Source organism: Palaemon carinicauda, chromosome 34, assembly GCF_036898095.1.
Source record: "Palaemon carinicauda isolate YSFRI2023 chromosome 34, ASM3689809v2, whole genome shotgun sequence".
Classification (NCBI taxonomy): Eukaryota; Metazoa; Arthropoda; class Malacostraca; order Decapoda; family Palaemonidae; genus Palaemon; species Palaemon carinicauda.
Window position 1 is genome coordinate 77,517,154 of NC_090758.1, and position 22,974 is coordinate 77,540,127.

The 22,974-nt window shown below is 38.1% G+C and overlaps 1 protein-coding gene and 1 pseudogene across 1 annotated transcript in view; both read left to right on the plus strand.

Annotated features, from left to right (window-relative positions):
* The first annotated feature begins 6 nt into the window (after positions 1-6).
* LOC137626675 (uncharacterized) lies at positions 7-4,780 on the plus strand (annotated as a pseudogene).
* Positions 4,781-6,717: 1,937 nt separating this feature from the next.
* The window catches only part of LOC137626676 (uncharacterized), a 44,127-nt gene continuing 27,870 nt past the window's right edge, over positions 6,718-22,974 (plus strand). The window contains exons 1-7 of the mRNA XM_068357691.1: positions 6,718-6,897; positions 11,306-11,369; positions 11,735-11,859; positions 14,045-14,615; positions 19,391-19,481; positions 21,288-21,372; positions 22,160-22,284. Of these exons, the coding sequence (XP_068213792.1) occupies positions 6,848-6,897; positions 11,306-11,369; positions 11,735-11,859; positions 14,045-14,615; positions 19,391-19,481; positions 21,288-21,372; positions 22,160-22,284 (1,111 nt within the window). The 5' untranslated portion in view covers positions 6,718-6,847. The remainder of the gene's footprint in view (positions 6,898-11,305; positions 11,370-11,734; positions 11,860-14,044; positions 14,616-19,390; positions 19,482-21,287; positions 21,373-22,159; positions 22,285-22,974) is intronic.

Sequence of the window (22,974 nt, forward strand, 5' to 3'; positions counted from 1 at the left end):
CCTCCAGCCCCTCCGCCTTCTAACAGTTCCGCGGCTTCGACCTCTCCGGCGACCGAGTGCAAAATTGGGGACCTCATTCCTGGACCGACATGCGACTCCTTTTACATGTAAATTATTAAGTTTTTGCTTAAATAGATAGATAGATAAACAGATAGATAGATAGATAGATTAGCTACATGGAAATACCTTTTTGTTATTGAATTCACCCTGACACGGGATCGTAGACCCTTCGTTATTACTCGGTGCTAAGGTTCGAGTCCTTGGCTGGGTAGAAGTACTTATTATATAAAGAAATTATCTAAGTGTATGTGATCCTGTGAATTCATTATTAAAAGGTACTTGAATGTATATATATATATATATATATATATATATATATATATATATATATATATATATATATATATATATATAAATATATATATATATGTATATATACATATATATGTATATATATATATATATATATATATATATATATATATATATATATATATATATATATATATATATATATATATATATATGTGTGTGTGTGTGTGTGTGTGTGTGTGTGTGTGTACTGAGAGAGAGTTATGTATATGTGTGACACCATGCTAACCTATAAAGCCAAGTTGAAGAGTATTATAGATTTAATATAAAACATATTTTCCATTTCCTAAGTGATAGCTCATATTACTTCTAAGTATTGATTCTAAAATAATAAAAAAAAAAAAAACTTTTTAGCCCCATTCATTTTGTAATTGTTTCATAGAAAATAGAGAAAATATATTTAGCCTTTTGTAGGCCTACGATTATGATAATATCGCGTCCTAAAATCCCTGGATATGTACAGCTGGATGCAGGAATTCCAGGCACACCTTCCTTACTTCGCAGCGAGTAACCAAAGACCTGGTGTAGGGAGAGGTGATATAGGTGGTGGGCGTGGTCAAACACAGGCACTCACCCTGCAGTTAGGGGTGTGGCTCGGTGCACTTCCTCAAAGCGAGGTAACCAAGGAACTCCTGTGTCCAGCTATACTTACTTACACCAAAGATTACAAATTCTCTAGAGTTTCTGTAGATGATGCTTTGATAGCTTTACGCGGCAGACTACCGAACTACATGGCAGACGCAGGTGATTTGAAATGATCCCATGGGACGCCACTTAACCTGGCTAATTGCTGTAGGGAATTTTCTTATTCAATCAGAAGCCAATAATTCAAAATTCAAGCTCGGCGATGGGAACACAAGCACGCTGTAGCGTTGCTCGTTCTTAGGAGACCAAACGTGAAGATGGCAGTTACGACCTAGTTTGCCCTTTTTACACGAGTGATTTGTTTGATGAGTAGAAAAAAACCCTGTAATATATGTAATTTATATAAAGAAAGGACTGCCTTTTGAATTTTTAGGTCCTTGTACGAAGTGTGATAGTGGTGACATACTTTCGACAGGAAATCATCTCAAGATGGTACTCAGAAACAGTTTTACGACAGCCATTTCTATTTCTCGATTTACTGTGTACAGAATGTAGATCAGAGGCCTTCATTTAATCAATCAATCGTTTTTATCTGCTCAAAACTTATCAAACCCTTTCAACAGCAGTCCTCCCACACTGTGATTCCCGATCTATTCAACCACGCACTTCCCCACCTAGGCCTGGTCTGTCCCAACGTCCTATTCATTCTTCTTCCTCACTTCCTAATTTGTCCCGTCTGCCGCAAAAAACAAAATAGTCCTCCCTTGGAGAGAAGGTGGTATATCCAGAAGGTTCCAACTTCAGCGATTTTGAGTAATGTAAGTGCGGAACATATCTGAAGTAATTGATGGACTAGATAAATGAAATAACGTCAAAATAATCACATACGTGGCTAACACAGATAGGGCTACATGTAGGCTACCACTTGCCAGAACAGCGGAGCAACGAGCTAATGTCAAATTGCAAGCGGAGCAAGCCATGGATGAGCCAATACTAATTCAAACCGAGTGATAGATTAGAGAATTATAATACATAATGCCAAAATATACTCCCACTTGGCTAACAGACATAGAGCAACGTGTATTGCTTGCCAGAACAGAGGAGTAATGAGATAATGTTAAATTGCGAGCAAAGCATACCAAAGACTAATAGAGGATTATAATGTGGAGATTTTACGGGACCGATGTGCCTTTATATGAGCTTAATTAAGTAAAGAGGTTTACAGTTAGATGGACACATCTACGGACAGCCAAGAAAATATGAAGAAAATATCCGTTTTCTATGCCCACGGAAGGCCTAGTCTGCTGATCTGCAAAGACTCCAAGATTTGGATATAGTAATTGTTGATGAATAATTACTTAAATCAAGTCTATTATATTTCAGAGACATTCACCTTCAGTAACAACAAACCTTATCATCATGTTTACAAATAAAGCCAAATTTATTAATGTTACCCTTATAAACTTTGCTTATGGCAGCAAGATTAGAAAACGAGAATATTTACATGGGGAACTTCACCATTTCCAGGTGTGTCGGTCGTCTGTACGCAGCCAAAAAGGTGAAGTTCCAATGTGCCCCAGGGACAGTTTTCGACGATGAGCTGAACACTTGCGTACACGGAATTGGATCTAAATGCCTCGAAGGCTTTACCTTCCCGACGTCTACTACGGATCCACCGGTGCCTGAGATCCCAGGAACGATAGTTCCCTCACCTTCCCCGCCCGAGACGACAGTAGCGGCAGGAACGTGTTCGTCGTACAAGGTAAGAGAGAGAGAGAGGAGGTTATATATACCTTGATGTGTATACATATATATCATCTCGTTCTGAGTGAAGGTACCTTAATGTGGTGGAAGGGTTTGTGTATCGCCATGAACAGCAAAGCTGTGCTAGTCAGGGCAACCCATACCTGTCTGTGTCTGCTGTGAGCAATCAGGTGAAAATCTCCCACCATCATCAATCCGCACCAGCCAGCATAGTGATGAAAATTGTCCCAGATATGAATTGACATGAGGACTTTGTCATATATTTATATATATATATATATATATATATATATATATATATATATATATATATATATATATATATATATATATATATATATATATACTGTATATATATATATATATATAATATATATATATACTGTATATATGTGTATGTACCCATAATTATTGGAATAGAAAAGGAGAGTAAAGCCAGTATTTTCATTCATGATCATCTTTAATTTCTCTTTCCAGAATGAAACCTAATACACCTATACAGGGCATTCAGTCTGTTCAACAGCAATTTAAGGTCTTAGTTTATAAGAGTATAATCACAATAAACCCTTTTAGTGCATTCTTTCCACATAGCCTGACCACATTATCACAAGTAATTCCCATTTTTCTCCTCAGCTCGATCCAACGACAGTATACGAATGCCCCGAGCCGGGATACTTCCCTTCTCTCACAGACTGCACCAGGTTTTACAGGTGCATTGCGACATCGAATTGTATAATAAAAGGTAAGTTCTTTTCATCTTAAAGATATTTCTATGTGGATATATATTTGTGAATATTTCCAATATTTAATATCATCTCTGTAAGCATTGTACTACTGATTTCATCATCCATTATCAACTCGTAATTAGACTTCTTAAGTACGTACAGTATATACCATTATAATTATTCTAGGATTAATTAGGATACCTCATGAACTAAAGGATTCAGTATTCTTCATATAAGAATCCTAGGCTACATTAAATACAGCAATCTTCTTACATGAAAATTTACTACAAAAACAACTCAGCGTTTGAATGTTTTTAAAACTTAACTACAATTACTTCAACAATTCTATTACTAATTTCTTCACATAAACTAATTTTAAACAACGCCACCCCCTTCCTTCAACAGGCTTCTTGTTCCGCTGCCCCGCCAACTACCAGTACGTAACGAGCGAGAAACGATGTCTCCCAAAGAGGAAGCGGGAACCTGCGATCGAGTCGCGGACGATGCGGGACAGTCCCGCATCGTGACCTCAGTGGTCGACCTCAACCCCAAAATCCTGGATGACTTCTACCAGGCTGACTCCTACTGGAGCATGATGCAGTTCCTGCCCAGCGAACTTCAGAAGGTTGTGGCTGTTGGGTCTAATTCAGAATTGGCGCGGGAGTCGAATCGTGGTTTCTTCATGCAGGGACTCTAAAACTTACGTTCGGATTCTATGGGAAGATTCTTGATGCTTTGGCTGAGGTTCTGCACAAGGAATCTCTTGCGATCGCACTCAGATTTCAACGCCATGCAAGAAACCTGGAGACAGTCGCAGAGTAACATACACTGAAGACAGTCGCAAAACACCCTGGAGACAGTTGTAGTCAAAGAAGTTGAACAGCCAAAGAGCGATTCAATGTTAACATGCCGAACGCTATGAATCGAAGAACATTCCATACTGTCTACAGCGCATCATGTAAATTCAGAAGCTGTCATTATTCTCATAACTTTCTCTATATACAATTCTTAACTAAATAACACAGCCATAAATACTCAGATGCCTTCCTTTTGTTCAGGTTCAGGTTATGGGGTGAGGCATAGCCTTTACAACGGCGCCTCTAACGCTTATCTTCTTGTACTGTTTTGTCTTTTCTTGTTTACATCGATCTTCTTTGTTTTTGAAGAGGAGAATCTGCGTCTCTCTCCGGGAATACATTCTACGCTTGGTTTTCTCTTTTAAGATTCACGTGCCATATTACTCATAATTGTTGATATTATATAGATGGAATTTGCTTGCTTTAATTATTATATGTTCAAATGATTAAGAAATAATTGAATAAATGGAAAATGTTGACTTTGTTTTATTGGTAATCCATTTCTGTTGGTCTGCTTGGAAGAAATAGGCCTATACACACACAGACACACACACACACACACACACACACACACACACATATATATATATATATATATATATATATATATATATATATATATATATATATATAGAGAGAGAGAGGAGAGGAGAGAGAGAGAGAGAGGAGAGAGAGAGAGAGAGGAGAGAGAGAGAGAGAGGAGAGAGAGAGAGAGAGAGAGAGAGAGAGTAGTTTGGCTCAAAATGGTTATCAGACAATTTGAATTTCCTGAAGGCTTTTCTCTAACATCATTACCCAAGACATTGTCTTCAAATTTCAATATACGAAACATCGACTGCCGCTGGTTTTGCGGCGTAAAAAAAGAAGTTCATTGGCGTTAAGTGAAATCCGACGGGATTTTGCAATTCCAAATGAAATGAGAGAGAACATTAGGAATGAGAGATAACATTAGATAATTCTAGATTACGTTAAGTAATCATTTTAATTATATTCTATTTTCAGGAATTAAGTTATTTGCTCCAGTTTGTACCTACGTCAATAAACACCTACTGGGACGTCAAAGAGTGAGTGCATTTTTTGGGGACACCCTGTATATATATATATATATATATATATATATTATATATATATATATATATATATATATATATTATATATATATATATATATATATATATATATAACCACACTTGATCTATATTATATAGGATAAATATATTTGCTCTTTCACTAGCTCTTATATTCCAGTTTTTCTAAGGAACTTCTAACTACGATCTAAGCTTAAATTCCAAACTTGTTTTTGGCTACTATTGTCTTCAGAGAAGATTTTAGGGTCACGAGTTAATAGAATACAGCACTGATTAAGCATTATTATACAATAATGCATCCAATTATATATATTGTATAGCTGTTAAATTGTTTCACCTTGATTTTTAATATTGCATTATAGATAAATACAAAGCTTCTTGGTTATACGCATTAGTGTAATTAAACCTTCTCTGTACAATAAATAATTTTTTAATGAAAATCTAAATATTTAAACACAATAGAATTAAATAAACATAAAATTGTAGTTATAATAGACCTACGTAAAGAGATATACCGGGTCCTCTACTTACGTGGTCATTAAATGTTTTATTCAGTTTACGAGAATTTATAATTTCTTACTGTGTTTATTCAGGCCAATGCTATATAAATGTAAGGAATAATAAAACTAATACTATCTACCTTTAAATTTTAATTAATGTCGACAAACATGCGTCAAATTCAATTAGTAATTAATAAAATCATGAAATTTTACTAAAGCTACATAACATACATTTGGTGTTTCAAATTAAATAATAATGATTATCTATTGGATTGTTTTATTTTAATAAAATATTGTATACTGAATAGCTCTTCAAATTCTTAAAACATTGGAAAATATGATTAAATGATATTCAGCAAAAGCGCCTGGCATTCGTATGACAGCAGATTGATCCCAGCCAGGGGCCGTGAGTTTAAGCTGTCTATTGCGGGGGCCACTGCTGTGAGGGGTTGGGCTGGCCAAGCTGACGTTCTGGTGAGCATCTATTCTAATGAAACTGAAATCAGATACCTTTTTACATTTAAACATTGGATGTGTACACCATTCGATATAAAACAGAGATTTAGAAGGAAATAGAACAGTTTAAAAAGAAAATATAAGATGTTATCAAAATAGACTGAAAAGAAGGTAAAAACTATAACTAAAATTGGAGAGAGAGAGAGAGAGAGAGAGAGAGAGAGAGAGAGAGAGAGAGAGAGAGAGAGAGAGAGAGAGAGAGAGAGAGAGAGAGAGAGCGAAACAAGGACCCTAGATACCTATGTTACAAGATGCTTCAATATCTTCATCCTCCTTGCGACAGAATTTCATTAAAGAAAATGTCTTTTCAAAACAGTTCAGTAAAAGAAGACAATTCTAAGTGTTTTGTTTTGAAGTATTAATTGTTTAGAAGTTTTATAAGAGGAGATTTTATTTCTTTATTTGTAATTCAATATATTTGGATTATTAAATCAACTTAAATGGCTTCCGAAGGCGCTGGGGTACCTACCAGTACTAAGCTTCCTGAAAGGTAAGGTTGTATTTGCTTATTTAGGCCTTAATATCATAATATTAACTTATATTAACTTATATAGGCCTAAATTATTGTAGGAATATCCATAAGTTATTCATATTGTATGAGTAGATCTAGAATTAGTTATATTTTAGGAACATGCCTAATGTTCATATATTTTTATAGTTTACTCCAACTGTACTAACGAGATTAAAATGCAAATTTCAGGACATTATGACTATTTTGAATATACATCAGTGAAAAGCTCAATTTCCAATGAAAAAAGAAAATATATATTGTCTTAAACAAGAAACCTTGTTAATACTATGATCCAATTTAACCTAACCTAACTCTTTGAACGGACTTTGCCACTGCAACTACCCGATGCTGTTTTATATCAGCGGATAGTTCCTCCAGGGTGTATATAAACGTAGACCAACTAACCTAAAATTAATCCCTAACCTAACCTACAAGCAGTGTCCTAACCTACTTACCTAACAGGGGGCCGTTCCCCCTTTACACTGCCGTATTCGTAGTCAGTTGTCATCATACATACAGATGGCGGGTAATTTTGTATTGTATTATAATTTTAAGAAGGTAATGTATAGAGAAGAAAAGGCTTGTTTTACGTTTATATAACGGTTTCTCAGTATGTTTTCCCCACCCAAAACCCCGAGTTCCCACTGGGGGTCCCCCATTATTGGAGGATATAGATGTATATATATTTCTGAAACTATTAATTTGCGACGGGGGAACGAGTGTCATTTTCGATGAGAGCGCAATTTTTTCTATAAGAAAAAGTAGCTGTTTTTCTAGGTTATATTGCCCTGTAATACACTACAATGAAACCCAGATGGCCGCTATCATACATACAACCAAATTACCCTACTGTCTCCCTTGAATAATACTCCGGCGAAGATCATTTATAATTTTACTTGTGCACTGTTGAGTGATGCTGAGGTATTCGATGAGTAAGTACAGGACGGTACACCTGTGGTGAGCTACAGTGAGGGTTGTATTGTGTAAGTAAGGACAGAGGACCTTGGTTTATTTAGGGCGGACCTCAAGTTTTTTAACTCTACTAGTTAGTGTATAAGTAAAGACATTAAAGATATACTCCTCTTTGACTACAAGGCCAAAGACGATGTGTTTTGAGTGACTGTAATCTCGGCTAACGTTATATAAGCCTGTCTGCCTTTCTACCGTTGATTGTATTGTATTGTATACCTTAAAATGTAGGCTCATATGTGAAAGTAGGCCGTTATTGTGATAAATGGTTATTTTAGCCTATATGTTCATAGGCTACTGGATAAGTTAATCTACCTGATTGAAATTAACTTGATCTTGGATGCTATATCCTATATAAAAAGTTTCTAAGAAATATGCCAATTGTACATATACTCACAATTGCTCTTTCCTACCTAACAGACAGCCAGTGCCCAAACTGAACAGACAGCTACCGTCAGATAACTGAAGCATTGGGTTTATAAAGTATAATATATCATAGCTTAACCTATACTTTCAGTTCAGTTCAGTTCAGTTGTTGGGCGGAGGGATTCGCCTTTCCATCGGCACCTCCTTGGTTTTCTTCTTTATTCTAATTCTTTTATTTTCTTTTCTCTTTTTTTCCACATTTGATAAATATATTCTTTTCTTTTCTCTATTCCTTCTTTCTTGAACAGCACGTTTCCTATTATCTTCTTCTTTTCTTCTTCATACGGCTGTTGCAATTCCACTATTTTTCTTCTTTCGTCGCTGAGGTCTTTTAGTCTTTTTATAGATTACAGGGGCCACTATCAGTCATGGTATTATAAGCGACTTCGTATCACAGACCGATCCGCTGAATGGTAATAGTTCTGCTTCTCTTAAGAAAATCTTTAATATTTTTTGCTGAACTGTAGTGGTTACATTGATACATTAACTGTCACTATTGTTCCCTGGCTAGTACAGTGGTAATGTGTTCGCCTAGCATTCGCATGACAGCAGATCGAATTTGCTCGGGACCATGAGTCTATGCTGTTTACTGTGGAGGCCACTGCTGTGATAGTGCACACAATGGAGCATTGAGATTGCTCGGCTGACGTTCTGGTTAGCATCTATTTTCATCATCATTTCAGCCTTCAAAAGTCCTCTGTTGGATGTAGGCCTTCCCCAGGTTCCTCCACAGACTTCTATCCCAAGCTATTCTGTGCCACTGTTGCTTATGTTGGTCTAAGTCATCTCGTCAGCGGGTTTTTTGTCTTCCTTGGTTTCTTGTGTATCCTCGGGGGTGTCCAGAAGGTTGTTCGTGATGTCCATCGGTTGTCTGTCATCCTGGCAATGTGCCCTGCCCAGTTCCATTTGAGCTTGCTGATGGTTTCAAGGATATCCATTACTTTAGTTTTTTGACGTATCTATTTAGCTGTTTTTCTATCCTTCCATGTTAGATTTAGCATAATTCTCTCATGTGCCCTCTGTATTGTTCATAATTTAAGGGAAAGCTTCTTTGTTAGATTCCAAGTTTCGGCCCCATAGGTGACAGTGGGGAGGATACACTGATCATAGATTTTCCTTTTTAAGATGATAGGAATCTTCTTATTTTTAAAAACTGTACTGGCTCTTCCAAACGTTTGCCAACCGAGGGTTATTCTTCTTTTAATTTCGCTCTCATCTATTCTAATGGAACTGAAACCAGACACCTTTATGTATGGGTTCGACTCATTCCAGTTAATCTAGGTGCCTTTCTACGTAGCTTAGGTTTTCTCTGACCTACATAATGTTGTACATCCCGTCTCCTGATACGGTGTTGGAATTGGTTTGAATATTTTTTTATAATGGTATGAAGAAACACGCAAATTTTAAATATTTAGTCTAAAACTTTTAACCCTTTTAAACCCCAAAGGACGTACTGGTACGTTTCACAAAACTCATCCCTTTACCCCCATGGATGTACCGGTACGTTGTTGCAAAAAACTGCTATTTAAATTTATTTTTGCATATTTTTGATAATTTTTTGAGAAACTTCAGGCATTTTCCAAGAGAATGAGACCAACCTGACCTCTCTATGACGAAAATTAAGGCTGTTACGTTTCACAAAACTCATCCCTTCACCCCCATGGACGTACCGGTACGTTGTTGCAAAAAACTGGTATTTAAATTTATTTTTGCATATATTTTATAATTTTTTGAGAAATTTCAGGCATTTTCCAAGAGAATGAGACCAACCTGACCTCTCTATGACGAAAATTAAGGCTGTTAGAGCAATTGAAAAAAAATATACTGCAAAATTTCCAAATAGCCTGGGGGTAAAAGGGTTAAATTACCATATACAGTAGTCCTCCCTGCGACACTTAATTTTTGGGCGTACATTCAAATTTCAATGGTTACTGTTGCATGATCGAGTTTACAGTATTTTTAATATACTGTACACTAACTCATCCAATGATTTCACAACACATTCGACCCTGCAAATGCTAAGTGCTTTATAATTGTCAAAAGATTTAGCTTCTCTTCAGTTGATGCTATTCTCGAGATTGCCTGGATGGTCATCTATTATGATAGAGGGGTCTTTTATCTTTATTTATAGCTATCCTCTGCACCTGCCGCTTGCTATTTTAAAAGTTTTGCATTAAGTTTCACTAAATAACAACAGTCTTAACCCTTTTACCCCCAGGCTCTTTGGAAATTTCCAACCCTTAACCCCCAGGGGGTTATTTTTTTCCCAGCACATTTTGCAGTATATTTTTTTTAAATTGCTCTAACAGCCTTAATTTTTGTCATAGAGAGGTCAGGTTGGTCTCATTCTCTTGGAAAAGGTCTGAATTTTTAAAAATCATTATCAAAAATATATAAAAACAAATTTTATAGCATTTTTTTTTTGCAAGGACGTACCGGTACGTCCATGGGGTAAAGGGATGGGTTTTGTGAAACGTACCAGTACGTCCTTTGGGGGTAAAAGGGTTAAGGTCTGTCAGAATTTGTTACTTAGACACCAATTTTAAAAGTACCATACTCATGTGTTGGATTTCGTCCATTTATCTTCTTTTTAAGGTGCAGCATATATTCTTCATGTCTAAGTTGATCACGTTTTCTTTGAGCTCTCATCCTTGAGAACGGATTTTGAGCGAAGCGAAAAATCTATTTTTGGCCGAGATAGCCATGTCGTCCTGATGGAAGGTTCCTTCAGTAGCCAAATATACCCTAGGAAGCTACTAAAGGAACCTTTCATCAGGACGACATGGCCTGAGCCCAAAAAAATATATCTGCAAGGGTTGCTTTCTTTTAGAATTAGGTTGAAAATAAGCATTTTGAGTTTCCATAAAGGGATTTTATAATTTTCATAGAGGGATGTTACATAGTGATTAGTGCATGATTTTTATTTTCATCTATATGCCAGTAATTATAAATAATATTTGTCTAAATGTACTGAAAACTTTTTGTATTACAGGAGCGATAGTCTTCACGTAGAGGTGAACGACGTGTCTAGGAGCACGGATCGTCGTTATAATCAGGTAATACATACATCAATGTTTTATATAGCGAGTGCTGTACTTCTGGTTTACTTACTTTACTTGTTTTGGGTTTAAATCCAACCCTCCACTGAAGTCGAGTGAACTACTTCTCGGGCGGGTCCATATTAATCATCTAACGAAACATTTTCATTATAACTTATACAATTCTTTGATTGTAGCATCTTCCAAATCATATCATCTTGTGAAAAGTAATGTCTTTAGTTTCTTCTTAAATTCAATTGCTCCCTTTAGGTCCTTCATTTCAGTCGGCAGTTTATTATAATGCCTATAGTTGATGGACTATAAAGATAGTCAAATGTAACATTTTATATTTAAATATCTTCATAGTTCTTTGTCCACTTCAGGTTGTTCAGGAGTACATAAAGCGTAGACTGTTGAAGTCTGATTCTGAACACAGCAATATTTCGCCATCGCAAGTATTATCACTTCAGGCAGATAAAGCAGGACCTAATGAAGGATCCTATGTAAGGTAATGTCTGTTATTGTCGTTTTTAAGCGGCCTTTACACGGTCGAACTGTACGTCGATCCCGGTTGTTGAACCTGCTTGTCGAATTGTTCAAAGAGGTGGAGTCGGCCATAAATGCTTAAGGTTTGTGGACAATTAAGCCCCGCCCACAAAAGTCAGGCGAGAACGCTCTTTGAACCTTTCAACGAATGTGTTCGACAACCAAATAGGCTACCACGTTCACACGTTCGAACGTCACTTCCAACACATATGTCTAACCACGTTCGGCCGTACAAACCAGCCTTTAAGGAAGTACACATTTGTTTTGCTTATAGAATAATTATTTTGATAGAATACTGTACATTACTGTATAATAAACTGTAGGTTTTTTATGTACATTTTTTTATCTCTTGGTTTGGATTCCCAGAGAATAGGATATGAATTTCTTTCAAGATTTTATGAATTTTAAAGATACTGTAACATTTGAGTGTTGATTTTATTAGGTAAGGCTTATAAATCACCATTTTGTATACTTGTCTATGTACACACAGCTTACATTTTCTCTTAAATGCATAATCGGCAAAATCACATAGATAAGGGATTACACTTCATGTGATAGGGGTTTAGCTCTATAAAATCAGTTGACGATGACCTCTTTTCTTCCAAGATAATAAACTTAACCCTTTTACCCCCAGGCTATTTGGAAATTTTCAACCCTTAACCCCCAGGGGGTTATTTTTTTCCCAGCACATTTTGCAGTATATTTTTTTAAATTGCTCTAACAGCCTTAATTTTAGTCAGAGAGAGGTCAGGTTGGTCTCATTCTCTTGGAAAATGTCTGAATTTTCTCAAAAAATTATTAAAAATATGAAAAAAAATTTTTTATAGCATTTTTTTGCAAGGACGTACCGGTACGTCCATGGGGGGTAAAGGGATGGCTTTTGTGAAACGTACCAGTACGTCCTTTTGGGGGTAAAAGGGATAATGTGTATACAGTTCAGTAGTGCGATTTCATGGTACTATTAGTTTACCACTTATGATAGGATTGCCTTTATTACTTCTTAATTACCTCCGCCAACGAAGTTGGAAGGAGGTTATGTTTTCGCCTCTGTTTGTGTGTGTATTTGTTTGTTTGTGAACAGCTTCCTGGCCACAATTTTAACTGTAAATCACTGTAATGAAACTTTCAGGGATTAATTATGTAAAAAGCTGGAAATTATTAAATTTTGGAAGGTCACGGTCAAGCAAAATGTCCAATTCATGTAATCGGCCGTAAGTTTGGACATCATTGTCACAGAGACTTCAAACTTGGTTCATATTTGAGCGTGTGTATATCCACGTCAATTAATACATTTTAAGGTCAAAGGTCAAGGTCGAGCAGCAGGTTGAGAAATAAGCTGTGACGGTGGAGGTCATCGGCCGTAAGTTTGGACATCGTTGTCACCGAGACTTCAAACTTGGTTCATATTTGAGCGTGTGTAAATCCACGTCAATTTATACATTTTAAGGTCAAAGGTCAAGGTCAAGGTCGAGTAACAGGTTGAGAAATAAGCTGCGATGGTGGAGGTCTGTGTTCTACTGGGTCGCCCCTCTAGTTCTGTTATGTCACCAGTATGCTGTATGAAAATAGAAATTTAAGACATTGAAACCTTATAATTGTGTAATGCAATATTAAACCTAATTCCTAAACAATAAGTTATAGTGAAGTCATTTTACTTTTAACCCTTTTACCCCCAGGCTCTTTGGAAATTTCCAACCCTTAACCTTCAGGGGGTTATTTTTTTCCCAGCACATTTTGCAGTATATTTTTTTCAAATTGCTCCAACAGCCTTAATTTTTGTCATAGAGAGGTCAGGTTGGTCTCATTCTCTTGGAAAATGCCTGAATTTTCTCAAAAAATTACCAAAAATATGAAAAAAAATTTTTTATAGCATTTTCTTTTGCAAGGACGTACCGGTACGTCCATGGGGGTAAAGGGATGGGTTTTGTGAAACGTACCAGTGCGTCCTTTGGGGGTAAAAGGGATAAGGTACAATATTCTTTATTTGCTCGTATAGGGAAAATAGTTTGTAGTTAAACTAACATTTGTTTTTGTGCCAAAGGGAAACAGCAGAGAATTTCTAATGCGACCTGTGGTCAGTAATTTTATTCTTGTTTTTAGAGAGTGGTTGGTTATGTACATCATGAATTGACATCAATCTCTTTCAGCTGGGAATGCCCCGATACTCCACAGTCCCCGAAGTTGGCGACGTCTAAGGATAGAGTACCCTCTTTTTATTCTGTCGACGATCCGGACCCAGCCAGTTTTCATTCTCTGGATTCGAAGATGACCTCTACGGCGCAGACGACCCGAAACCCAGCGGACGGCACCCGATTTGGCTCGGCCGACAGCAAGGCTTCTTACATGTTTGAAAATGCCTTTCAGAACACCGATCCTTTCTCGCCGCTTGCAAAAAACGTTGTATCTCTCTCGTTCTCCTCACTGCAGTCGCCCGAAGAGCTCGAGATGAAAACGCCGATGAGCGGTATGTACCAGTCGCCCGTTTCTGAGGGTGCTCGTAGATATCAGTCGCCCGTTTCTGAGGGTGCTCGGAGATATCAGTCGCCCATTTCTGAGGGCGGGCGAGAAGGAAGTGGGAAGAAAATGTCCCCTCCAAAGGTGGCTTTTGTTTTTCCCAGTCCTGACAGTAAAGAGACTAAACACCCTCCAGTCTTCAGTACCTTTTCGAAATTCGATGCTGCGAAGGATAATGGCAATAATTCTCCTGTACCCATTCATGTATGTATGTCATCTTGTTAACACTTTAATTTGATAATTTTTCTGTCTTAAAGCATCTACTATATGTCTGTTTGTACGACACATTAGTTCCTACACGATTAAAAACCTTCGTCTTTTAACCCTTTTACCCCCAGGCTATTTGGAAATTTCCAACCCCTAACCCCCAGGGGTTATTTTTTTTTCAAGCACATTTTGCAGTATATTTTTTTTAAATTGCTCTAACAGCCTTAATTTTGGTCTCATTCTCTTGGAAAATGCCTGAAGTTTCTCAAAAAATTATGAAAAATATGCAAAAAAAAAATTTTAAATAGCAGTTTTTTGCACGGACGTACCGGTACGTCCATGGGGGTAAAGGGATGAGTTTTTTTAAACGTACCAGTACGTCCTTTGGGGTAAAAGGGTTAATGGAGGCATGACTTCATCAAAGATGAAATGGCTGTTTAAACTCTTAACAAGGTAGTTATTGTTGTTCGCTGGTAGAGTAACTTTGGTGTTAACTTCAGCAGCAGTTCAGTACAGACTTGCAACTCTGCTGCCTCTTTAAATTGCTGTTTTGGGCTCAGGCCATGTCGTCCTGATGGAAGTTCCTTCTTAGTAGCTTCCTAGGTTATATTTAACTACAGTGATATATCCCTTAGAATTTTACTAAAGGTATCCGGAATTCTAACTCCTGGCGCGAGTATCCCTTGTATTATCTTATAGGGATATGGCATAAGATCAGAGGACGTATTCTTGACACGCCACATAGCTATCTACACCCCTAATAGCGTTGTCTTTAAATTGCTGTTTTGATCTTTTGCTTTTCCGTGTCAACTAGACAAGTGTGCTGGGAGATCGTTGCGTTCGAAGGATATTAATAGGAGGCTACACAGTTATGTAATCTTTTCTAATGAATTAAATTGTGAGGGAGTTTTCTGTGATACCTTGCTTTATTGAACATATTCCTGTTGTGTGGCATATCTGTTGCTGTTCTAACCCTTGTGGGTTTGGCTTTACATAGATGAAAATGCGAATTTAAGTTGATTTTCCTTATTCATCACTGGTGCTTCATCAATGGAAGAGTTTTGCTACCCCTGAGCGTGAAGGAGAGGGCCGCCACGTTTCCTTCGATGTCTTCCGATCCCGGAAAACCACGGTTGTGGTTTCTTTCTCTACGAAAGCATCATTGTTGGGCTATTACATGACTTAGTCTTCAATGCAGCTTTGAGAAGAACTTGTAGAAATAATCATCAACGAAGGCATGGAGTTTGATTGATAAGAGCCGCATACATGTAACTCCTATTGTTTCTTTCCCCATGAGGATCATAGTATGTTCTTGCCTCGTTTGCGAAGTGAGATGGTATGTCCCGGAGAAGTATACCTCCAAGTAGACGAAATGGTGTGTGGTAAAGGTTTGTACTTGGTTTCTTATGAGAACGAGCACAGGCACTGAGATTTCTCTCTCTTTTTGGGCGAGCGAGAAGCAGTGCATATCAAGAAGTTTCTCTCATTAGGAAGTCTTGGCAGACATGACTACCGCTACTTTTGCTTGTCTTGTTCCAGGACAGGTTTAAGCCGTAAACTATCTCCTGTAAGAAGTATGGCCCTTCCTGCTTCTGCTGGTTCAAAGCATGCTCTTTTTTTACTCTCCTGGATGATTGTCTTATCTCTCTCTCTTTCTGAAGTAGTATCGATGTGCACTGCTCCTGTACTTGGTCTTGTAATGAGGGGAATATCTGCCGAGAATAATCCCACTTTGGGAAGAAAGTTCAGGATGCTTAACCCTTGATCTCATAACAAGTACAGTGTCATTGACCATACCTGCAAACAGTGCTGTCTCTTGTAGTACTACTACTACCACTACTACTACTACTAGTACTACTACTACTACCTCAAGGGGTGGCTGGTGCCCTGGCCAACCTGCTACCTACTATGTAGCAAAGAATAAGTTGATGTCCAAGAAAACTGACCAAGTATATGTGGGAGGATCGACGAGTACTGAGATTGTACTCCCTCGGAAAGACGATCCTTGTTCGTGAGGCAAGAAGTTACATATCGGGAAGTCTTTCTACCCCGAGAATACGGTTTGGTACGTGGTGCAGGTGTTCACGTACCTGATCTAAGTGATCGAGTGCTTGGTTTTAGATCTTGCCCCGCACACTCCTGACAATGGAGGTTCTGCATGCCAGAGAAGGTGGACCTTCTCCACTGTCCATTGATTCAGCAATACCATGAAACTCACAAGCGGGTTATTTCATTTCCCAATTTACACGCGAAACTCTCATAAAACTGCCCATTTACCGTTGAGGCGGGGAAAATAATTTTTACTCTACATCGCCTGAGATCCCCCCCCCCCCCTCTCTCTCTCTCTCTCTCTCTCTCTCTCTCTCTCTCTCTCTCTCTCTCTCTCCTCTCTCTCTCTCTCTCTCTCTCTCTCTCTCTCTCTCTCTCTCTCTCTCTCTCTCTCTCTCTCTCTCTCTCTCTCTCTCTCTCTCTCCTCTCTCTCTCTCTCTCTCTCTCTCTCTCTCTCTCTCTCTCTCTCTCTCTCTCTCTTTTCTCTCTCTTTGGCTAAAAAGTCCCCAAATAACATTACAAATTGCAGTCCTCAGATACTCCTCTCCTAAACGAATCCGATACGTGTATAGACTCGATGTAAGACTCGGGCATGAAGGCACATTGTTTTCAGGCCTGGATTCTGCTGGTATGAAAGCTGCTTCTAAAACCAGCCTAAACTGCTTCCTGTTTTGAATACTGGTTTGGTGCAGTTGTATAATTTGCCTCGACACTGAATTCGACAATCCCTGAATGCAGAATTTATATCTGGACCTAGTCTTCTCAGACACAAAGTCAGGGACTTTCTCGTTACTGTAGCCAACTTACCAGTAGGTCTTTTGGTCCTGAGGGAACATGAGGGAGAAGACTGCACTTGAAGTCCTCCAGATGGTTCTCTGAGCCCTTACAATCAAGTAATCCTGTGGAGAAGTAGACTGGGGCCCTGAGACCTATCATCGTCCCCTTCCTTGATTCTGTTTCATGATGAAGACTTTGAGAACCCTGTGTTTCAGGATGAAGATGGCAAGTACTATGCGTTCTGCCATCAGGAAAGAAGGCTTCTCGCATCCAGTGAAACTTGAAGATTGTACATCTAGAGACCCATCCTTTGGTCCTACAGTAAGTACTTCCTCTTTGTCCTTGGGGGTTGAGTTATCAGTTTAAAGTCCGGAGCTTTGGACTATACCGAGATAGTCTGTGTTTTATTTTTACCATGATCTGATAATCATATTCAATTGGTAAGCCAGTCTCATGGCCCAGCTGAAGATATGGGACTGGAGTATCCTGATAACATAAACATTAGTATCAGAAAATGATAACATAATGAACATTAGTATTAGCAAATGATAACATAATGAACATTAGTATCAGCAAATGATAACCTAATGAACATTAGTATCAGCAAATGATAACCTAATGAACATTAGTATCAGCAAATGATAACCTAATGAACATTAGTATCAGCAAATGATAACCTAATGAACATTAGTATCAGCAAATGATAACCTAATGAACATTAGTATCAACAAATGATAACATAATGAACATTAGTATCAGCAGCAAAGATAGGTAAGTAATTGCAGCCGCTGCCACACACCCAAGAAGTTCCGGCTCGTGGGATGCCTTCTGAGAATTCTCTTGTCACTGGAGAACTGTTTTTTCACAGACTTCATCAGTGATTGCTCCAGGGTTGTTGGAAGCATCACTGGTTGGAAGCATCACTGGTTGGAAGCATCACTGGTTGGCAGCCAGAGATTTCCCTACCTAATGGGTTCAGTGGAACATGAAACACTGGATAATGGGGCTTTGTAATTTATAGACAAGATCCTCTAGTAATCCTGCATTCAAAGATGTATGTAAGAAATGGTAGGGCACAGCCGGAGAACCAGAACACCTTGGTGACATGGTCCACTAATGTAAACATTGTAAACTTCCCAACAGGATTCGATAGGATACTCGGTAGCATTGAAGGACAACTCTCCCTGTGTGACATATATCTACAAAGGGATACTATTTAACAAACCTTTTGTAGTTGGGTAAGTAGGTACAACCCTGGGCAGCTGATAACATGATAGGGTTGTTTGTCAAGATGCATTTCCAACCAGAGGAATAATCTAGCAAGGAGGGACATAGATTTGACCCAGTGGGGTCCCCAAATTTGTGTACGGGGGAAAGGTTTCTTGTAGAGGAATATTCTAGCAAGGAGGGGCGTAGATTTGACCAAGGGGGGTCCCCAAATTTGTGTACGGGGGAAAGGTTTCTTGTTCTTCGGAAATCACCATCGAAACACCTGTTCGCCTCCTGTTTGATCCAGAATTTTGAGTTTTCTCTTCCTAATTAGATGTCCAACTATTTCGATGGGATCAGCTCTCCAATTTTCATCTCGTTTGGGTTAAGTCCTTTGCCCCTGTGATCTCAAATAGTTAAGTCATGAATTAAAGGGTTTGTCAGTGACCTAAAGGTTGAAGTCCCTTTCTCATGGCTTGAATTTCACCGATTCTTTTTCAAATCAATGATTTAATGAGTCTTTTAAACGAAGGTTTTATTTATATAGTTTTTGATTGATTTTTTACTGTTTTTTATTTTTTATGGTTTTTTTAGTTTTAACTTCATAGCATTTCTGATTTTTATTTACGGACTCTTACTTCTTGTACTGGTTTTTGGAGTGTATTTTATAATATTGTTTTATTTTGATTGTATATATTTAGCATTACTTGATAGCTTTCATAATTGTCATCTTCCAGACTCCCACAGAATCCCAAGACAGTTCCGTCAGCCATCACACGCCAAGCATTTGGCTAACAAACGTCCGTGGATCCTCTCATAACTTGTTAGGCAAGTATCCAGCATCTACCTGGTTTTTTGGGCTCAGGCCATGTCGTCGTGATGGAAGTTCCTTTAAAGGTAGCTTCCTAGGTATATTTGGCTACAAGCGAAAGTCAAATATACCTAGGAAGCTACCTTTGAAGGAACTTCCATCAGGACGACATGGCTACCCCACCCAAAAATAGATTTTTCGCTACGCTCAAAATCCGTTTAGTGTGGTAATCCCTTTGAAAATGTGCAGTTCCACCGGGATGCTTTAGATGGGGATAATGTGGTAATCTATTGGGAACATCCTTACCTGGCAATTTGTTGGATGAGGTTTCAACTCCCGCTCAAGCTCTATAGTTTCTTGTAGCGTCTGCAACCTCACCATTCTTGTGAGCTTGGAAAGCGGGGTTTTTGGGGAGCCTTTGGGGGAGCCTATAGGTCTACCTGCTAAGTCATCAGCAGCCATTGCCTGGCCCTCCTTGGTCCTAGCTTGATGGAGAGGGGCCTGGGCAATGATCATATGTATATTTGATCAAGCTCTAGGGTGTTGTCACAGTCCCTTGCCTCTACCATTCATGAGTGACCTTAAAAATCCTTTAAGGTGACCCACATTGTCGTCTGTTCCTTCATCTTTCTACAGTACTTTGCTGTTTAGCTTCTTCAACTTATTCAGTTTAGACTTCCCATCTAAGAATGGAAGATATGAGAGTCTATCAACATGACCTTTTTGTTTATTATAATTTATAATTGTATTACAGTAATCAGTTTAGATGTTATGTTCTGGTATCCAAACATTTGAATATCGCTTATACACATCCCCATTAGATGGACTTAAACTCCTTGACATGGAAAGACATTATAGTTTAGGCTTTAGATATTTTTGAAGGGGTTTTGTATATTAGAAAATAAAATAATCGCGTATATTTTGTCTACTAGACTCGAGACTTGGTATAAATTTTCTCATGTATATTCATCAGGGCTGGTGTAGATAGGGTTACTAAGTTGTTTTATCTTGCCTATCTTGCCACTATTTGTTTTAATCAAGGTTTGATTTCTTTTAATTTCCATTTTTCTTCTTCTTCGTCTGCATCTTTTCCCACTTCTATGTGGGGTTGATGTTTCTGACCAGCTTTCTCCATCTACCTCTGCCCCACACCCCATCACCGGTTAATCCCTTTGATCGAAGGACATCCTTGATATATACAGTCCATCCACCTTCGCTTTGGTCTCCCTCTCCTTCTCGTTCCCTGTACCTCCATTTCCATCACCCTCCTCCCAATATACTGTTCATCTCTTCTCATGACATGACCGTACCACCTCGGTCTACTTTCTTGGATCTTATCTGATAGTTTTCTAACTCCTGTGGTACCCCTAATTACTTCATTCCGTATCTTATCTCTTCCTGTCACCCCACGCATGATTATTATTATTACTATTATTAACTAAACTGCAACCCTAGATGGAAAAGTAAAATGCCACAAACTCTAGGGTTCCAACAAGGAAAAATAGCCCAGTGAGGCAAGGAAATAATACAGTCCGGTTTTTTTTATTAGTGCCGTGTTACGAATGTGTTAGATATCTTGTGTTTTTCTTCTTCTTCTTCTTCTTTGTCTACATCTTTTCCGTCTTCTATGTGGGGTCAATGTTTCTGGTCAGCTTTCTCCATCTACCTCTGTCCCACACCCCATCACCGGTTAATCCCTTTGATCGAAGGTCATCCTTGTTACAGTTCATCCACCTTCGCTTTGGTCTCCCTCTCGTTCCCTGTACCTCTTGTGCTTTTCATTTTCATTTTATGAGCGTCGTTAATTTCTTGGTATTTTTCAGGCGCAAAAGCGGAAAAAGAGAACACCCGTCGCAGAGTTCAGTCTTGGACGGGAGAACCCACCCCGTTTGACGAGAATAAGTCGAGGTAGGAATTAGAGATTGTTATTGAATTGGTGATTTAGTTTTTTAATGATCTTTTATTCTTCCATTGACTGCTGCATGATCTTTAGCTAGTTTTTAGAGTTTGATTAAACAAAGAAGTCAGGGAATTAGTATGAAGTGCTTGAGGATTGTAGATATAGTAGTAAAATTTAAATGGCGATCATAAAGAAAAGCTGGATTTAATAATTAGAAAATAATAGAAAAGCACATGAAAAGTTTAAAGATTAAATGCCACCAAGAGAAAGGCGGATAGTAAAAATTATATAGCTTCGTTTTAAAAAGCATTTATAGTTGTTAACCCTTTTACCCCCAAAGGACGTACTGGTACATTTCACAAAAGCCATCCCTTTACCCCCATGGACGTATCGGTACGACCTTGCAAAAAAATGCTATAAAAATTTGTTTCTCATATTTTTTGATAATTTTTTGAGAAAAATCAGGCATTTTCCAAGAGAATGAGACCAACCTGCCATCTCTATGACAAAAATTAAGGCTGTTAGAGCAATTTAAAACAAAATATACTGCAAAATGTGCTGGGGAAAAAAATAACCCCTTGGGGGTTAAGGGTTGGAAATTTCCAAAGAGCCTGGGGGTAAAAGGGTTAGTAGTGTACATCTTACACCCAGATGGAAATAGAAGTACACTTACCATTACTAGAATTCATCACATCACAAGGACCCTTAACACAATTATTTCTGTTGAATCTTTGAAGATAGTGACCTACTCAGGCATTGAAATAATTTTCTCTTGTTGGCTTTTGGTCCTGACAGGTTGAGACACCACGAAACCAGAGCGCAGTCGGCGTCTGTGTATCCTCCCGAGGAGTCGAATACAAAAAGCTACACTTTTAATCCAGCGCCGATTTCGTCCAAGGACAGGACGTATTCCGTCGACAGTAAGTTACCGTTTAGTCGTCGTATTCATTGTCATCGTATCCTTTTTCTTGTGTGAGATAACCAAACATATTTAATATTTAACCCTTTTACCCCCGGGGTATCTGGAAATTTCCAACCCTTAACCCCCAAGGGGTTATTTTTTTCCCAGCACATTTTGCAGTATATTTTTTTTTAATTGCTCTAACAACCTTAATTTTTGTCATAGAGAGGTCAGGTTGGTCTCATTATCTTGGAAAATGCCTGTATTTTCTCAAAAAATTATCAAAAAATATGAAAAACAAATTTTTATAGCATTTTTTTGCAAGGACGTACCGGTACGTCCATGGGGGTAAAGGGATGGCTTTTGTGAAACATACCAGTACGTCCTTTGGGGGTAAAAGGGATAAGTGTCATTGATTTTATCGTTTATATTTACATAGAGAGTAGAGGGCCCCTTTTTTGTTTTTGTTTCATTTGTTGATGTCGGCTACCCCCCAAAATTGGGGGAAGTGCCTTGGTATATGTATATGTATTTACAATTTTAACTTTATTAGTCTTAAAGAATTTGTCCTATACTATTATTCAATATAGATTTTTCCTTAGGGTAGGGACAATATTTGGTAGCTTATCTTTTGCTTGTAAAGTTACGGGAAATGTACTAAGAAAAGGTACAAATCATTACTGGAGTAACTCCTGGATTAAGTGGGGTG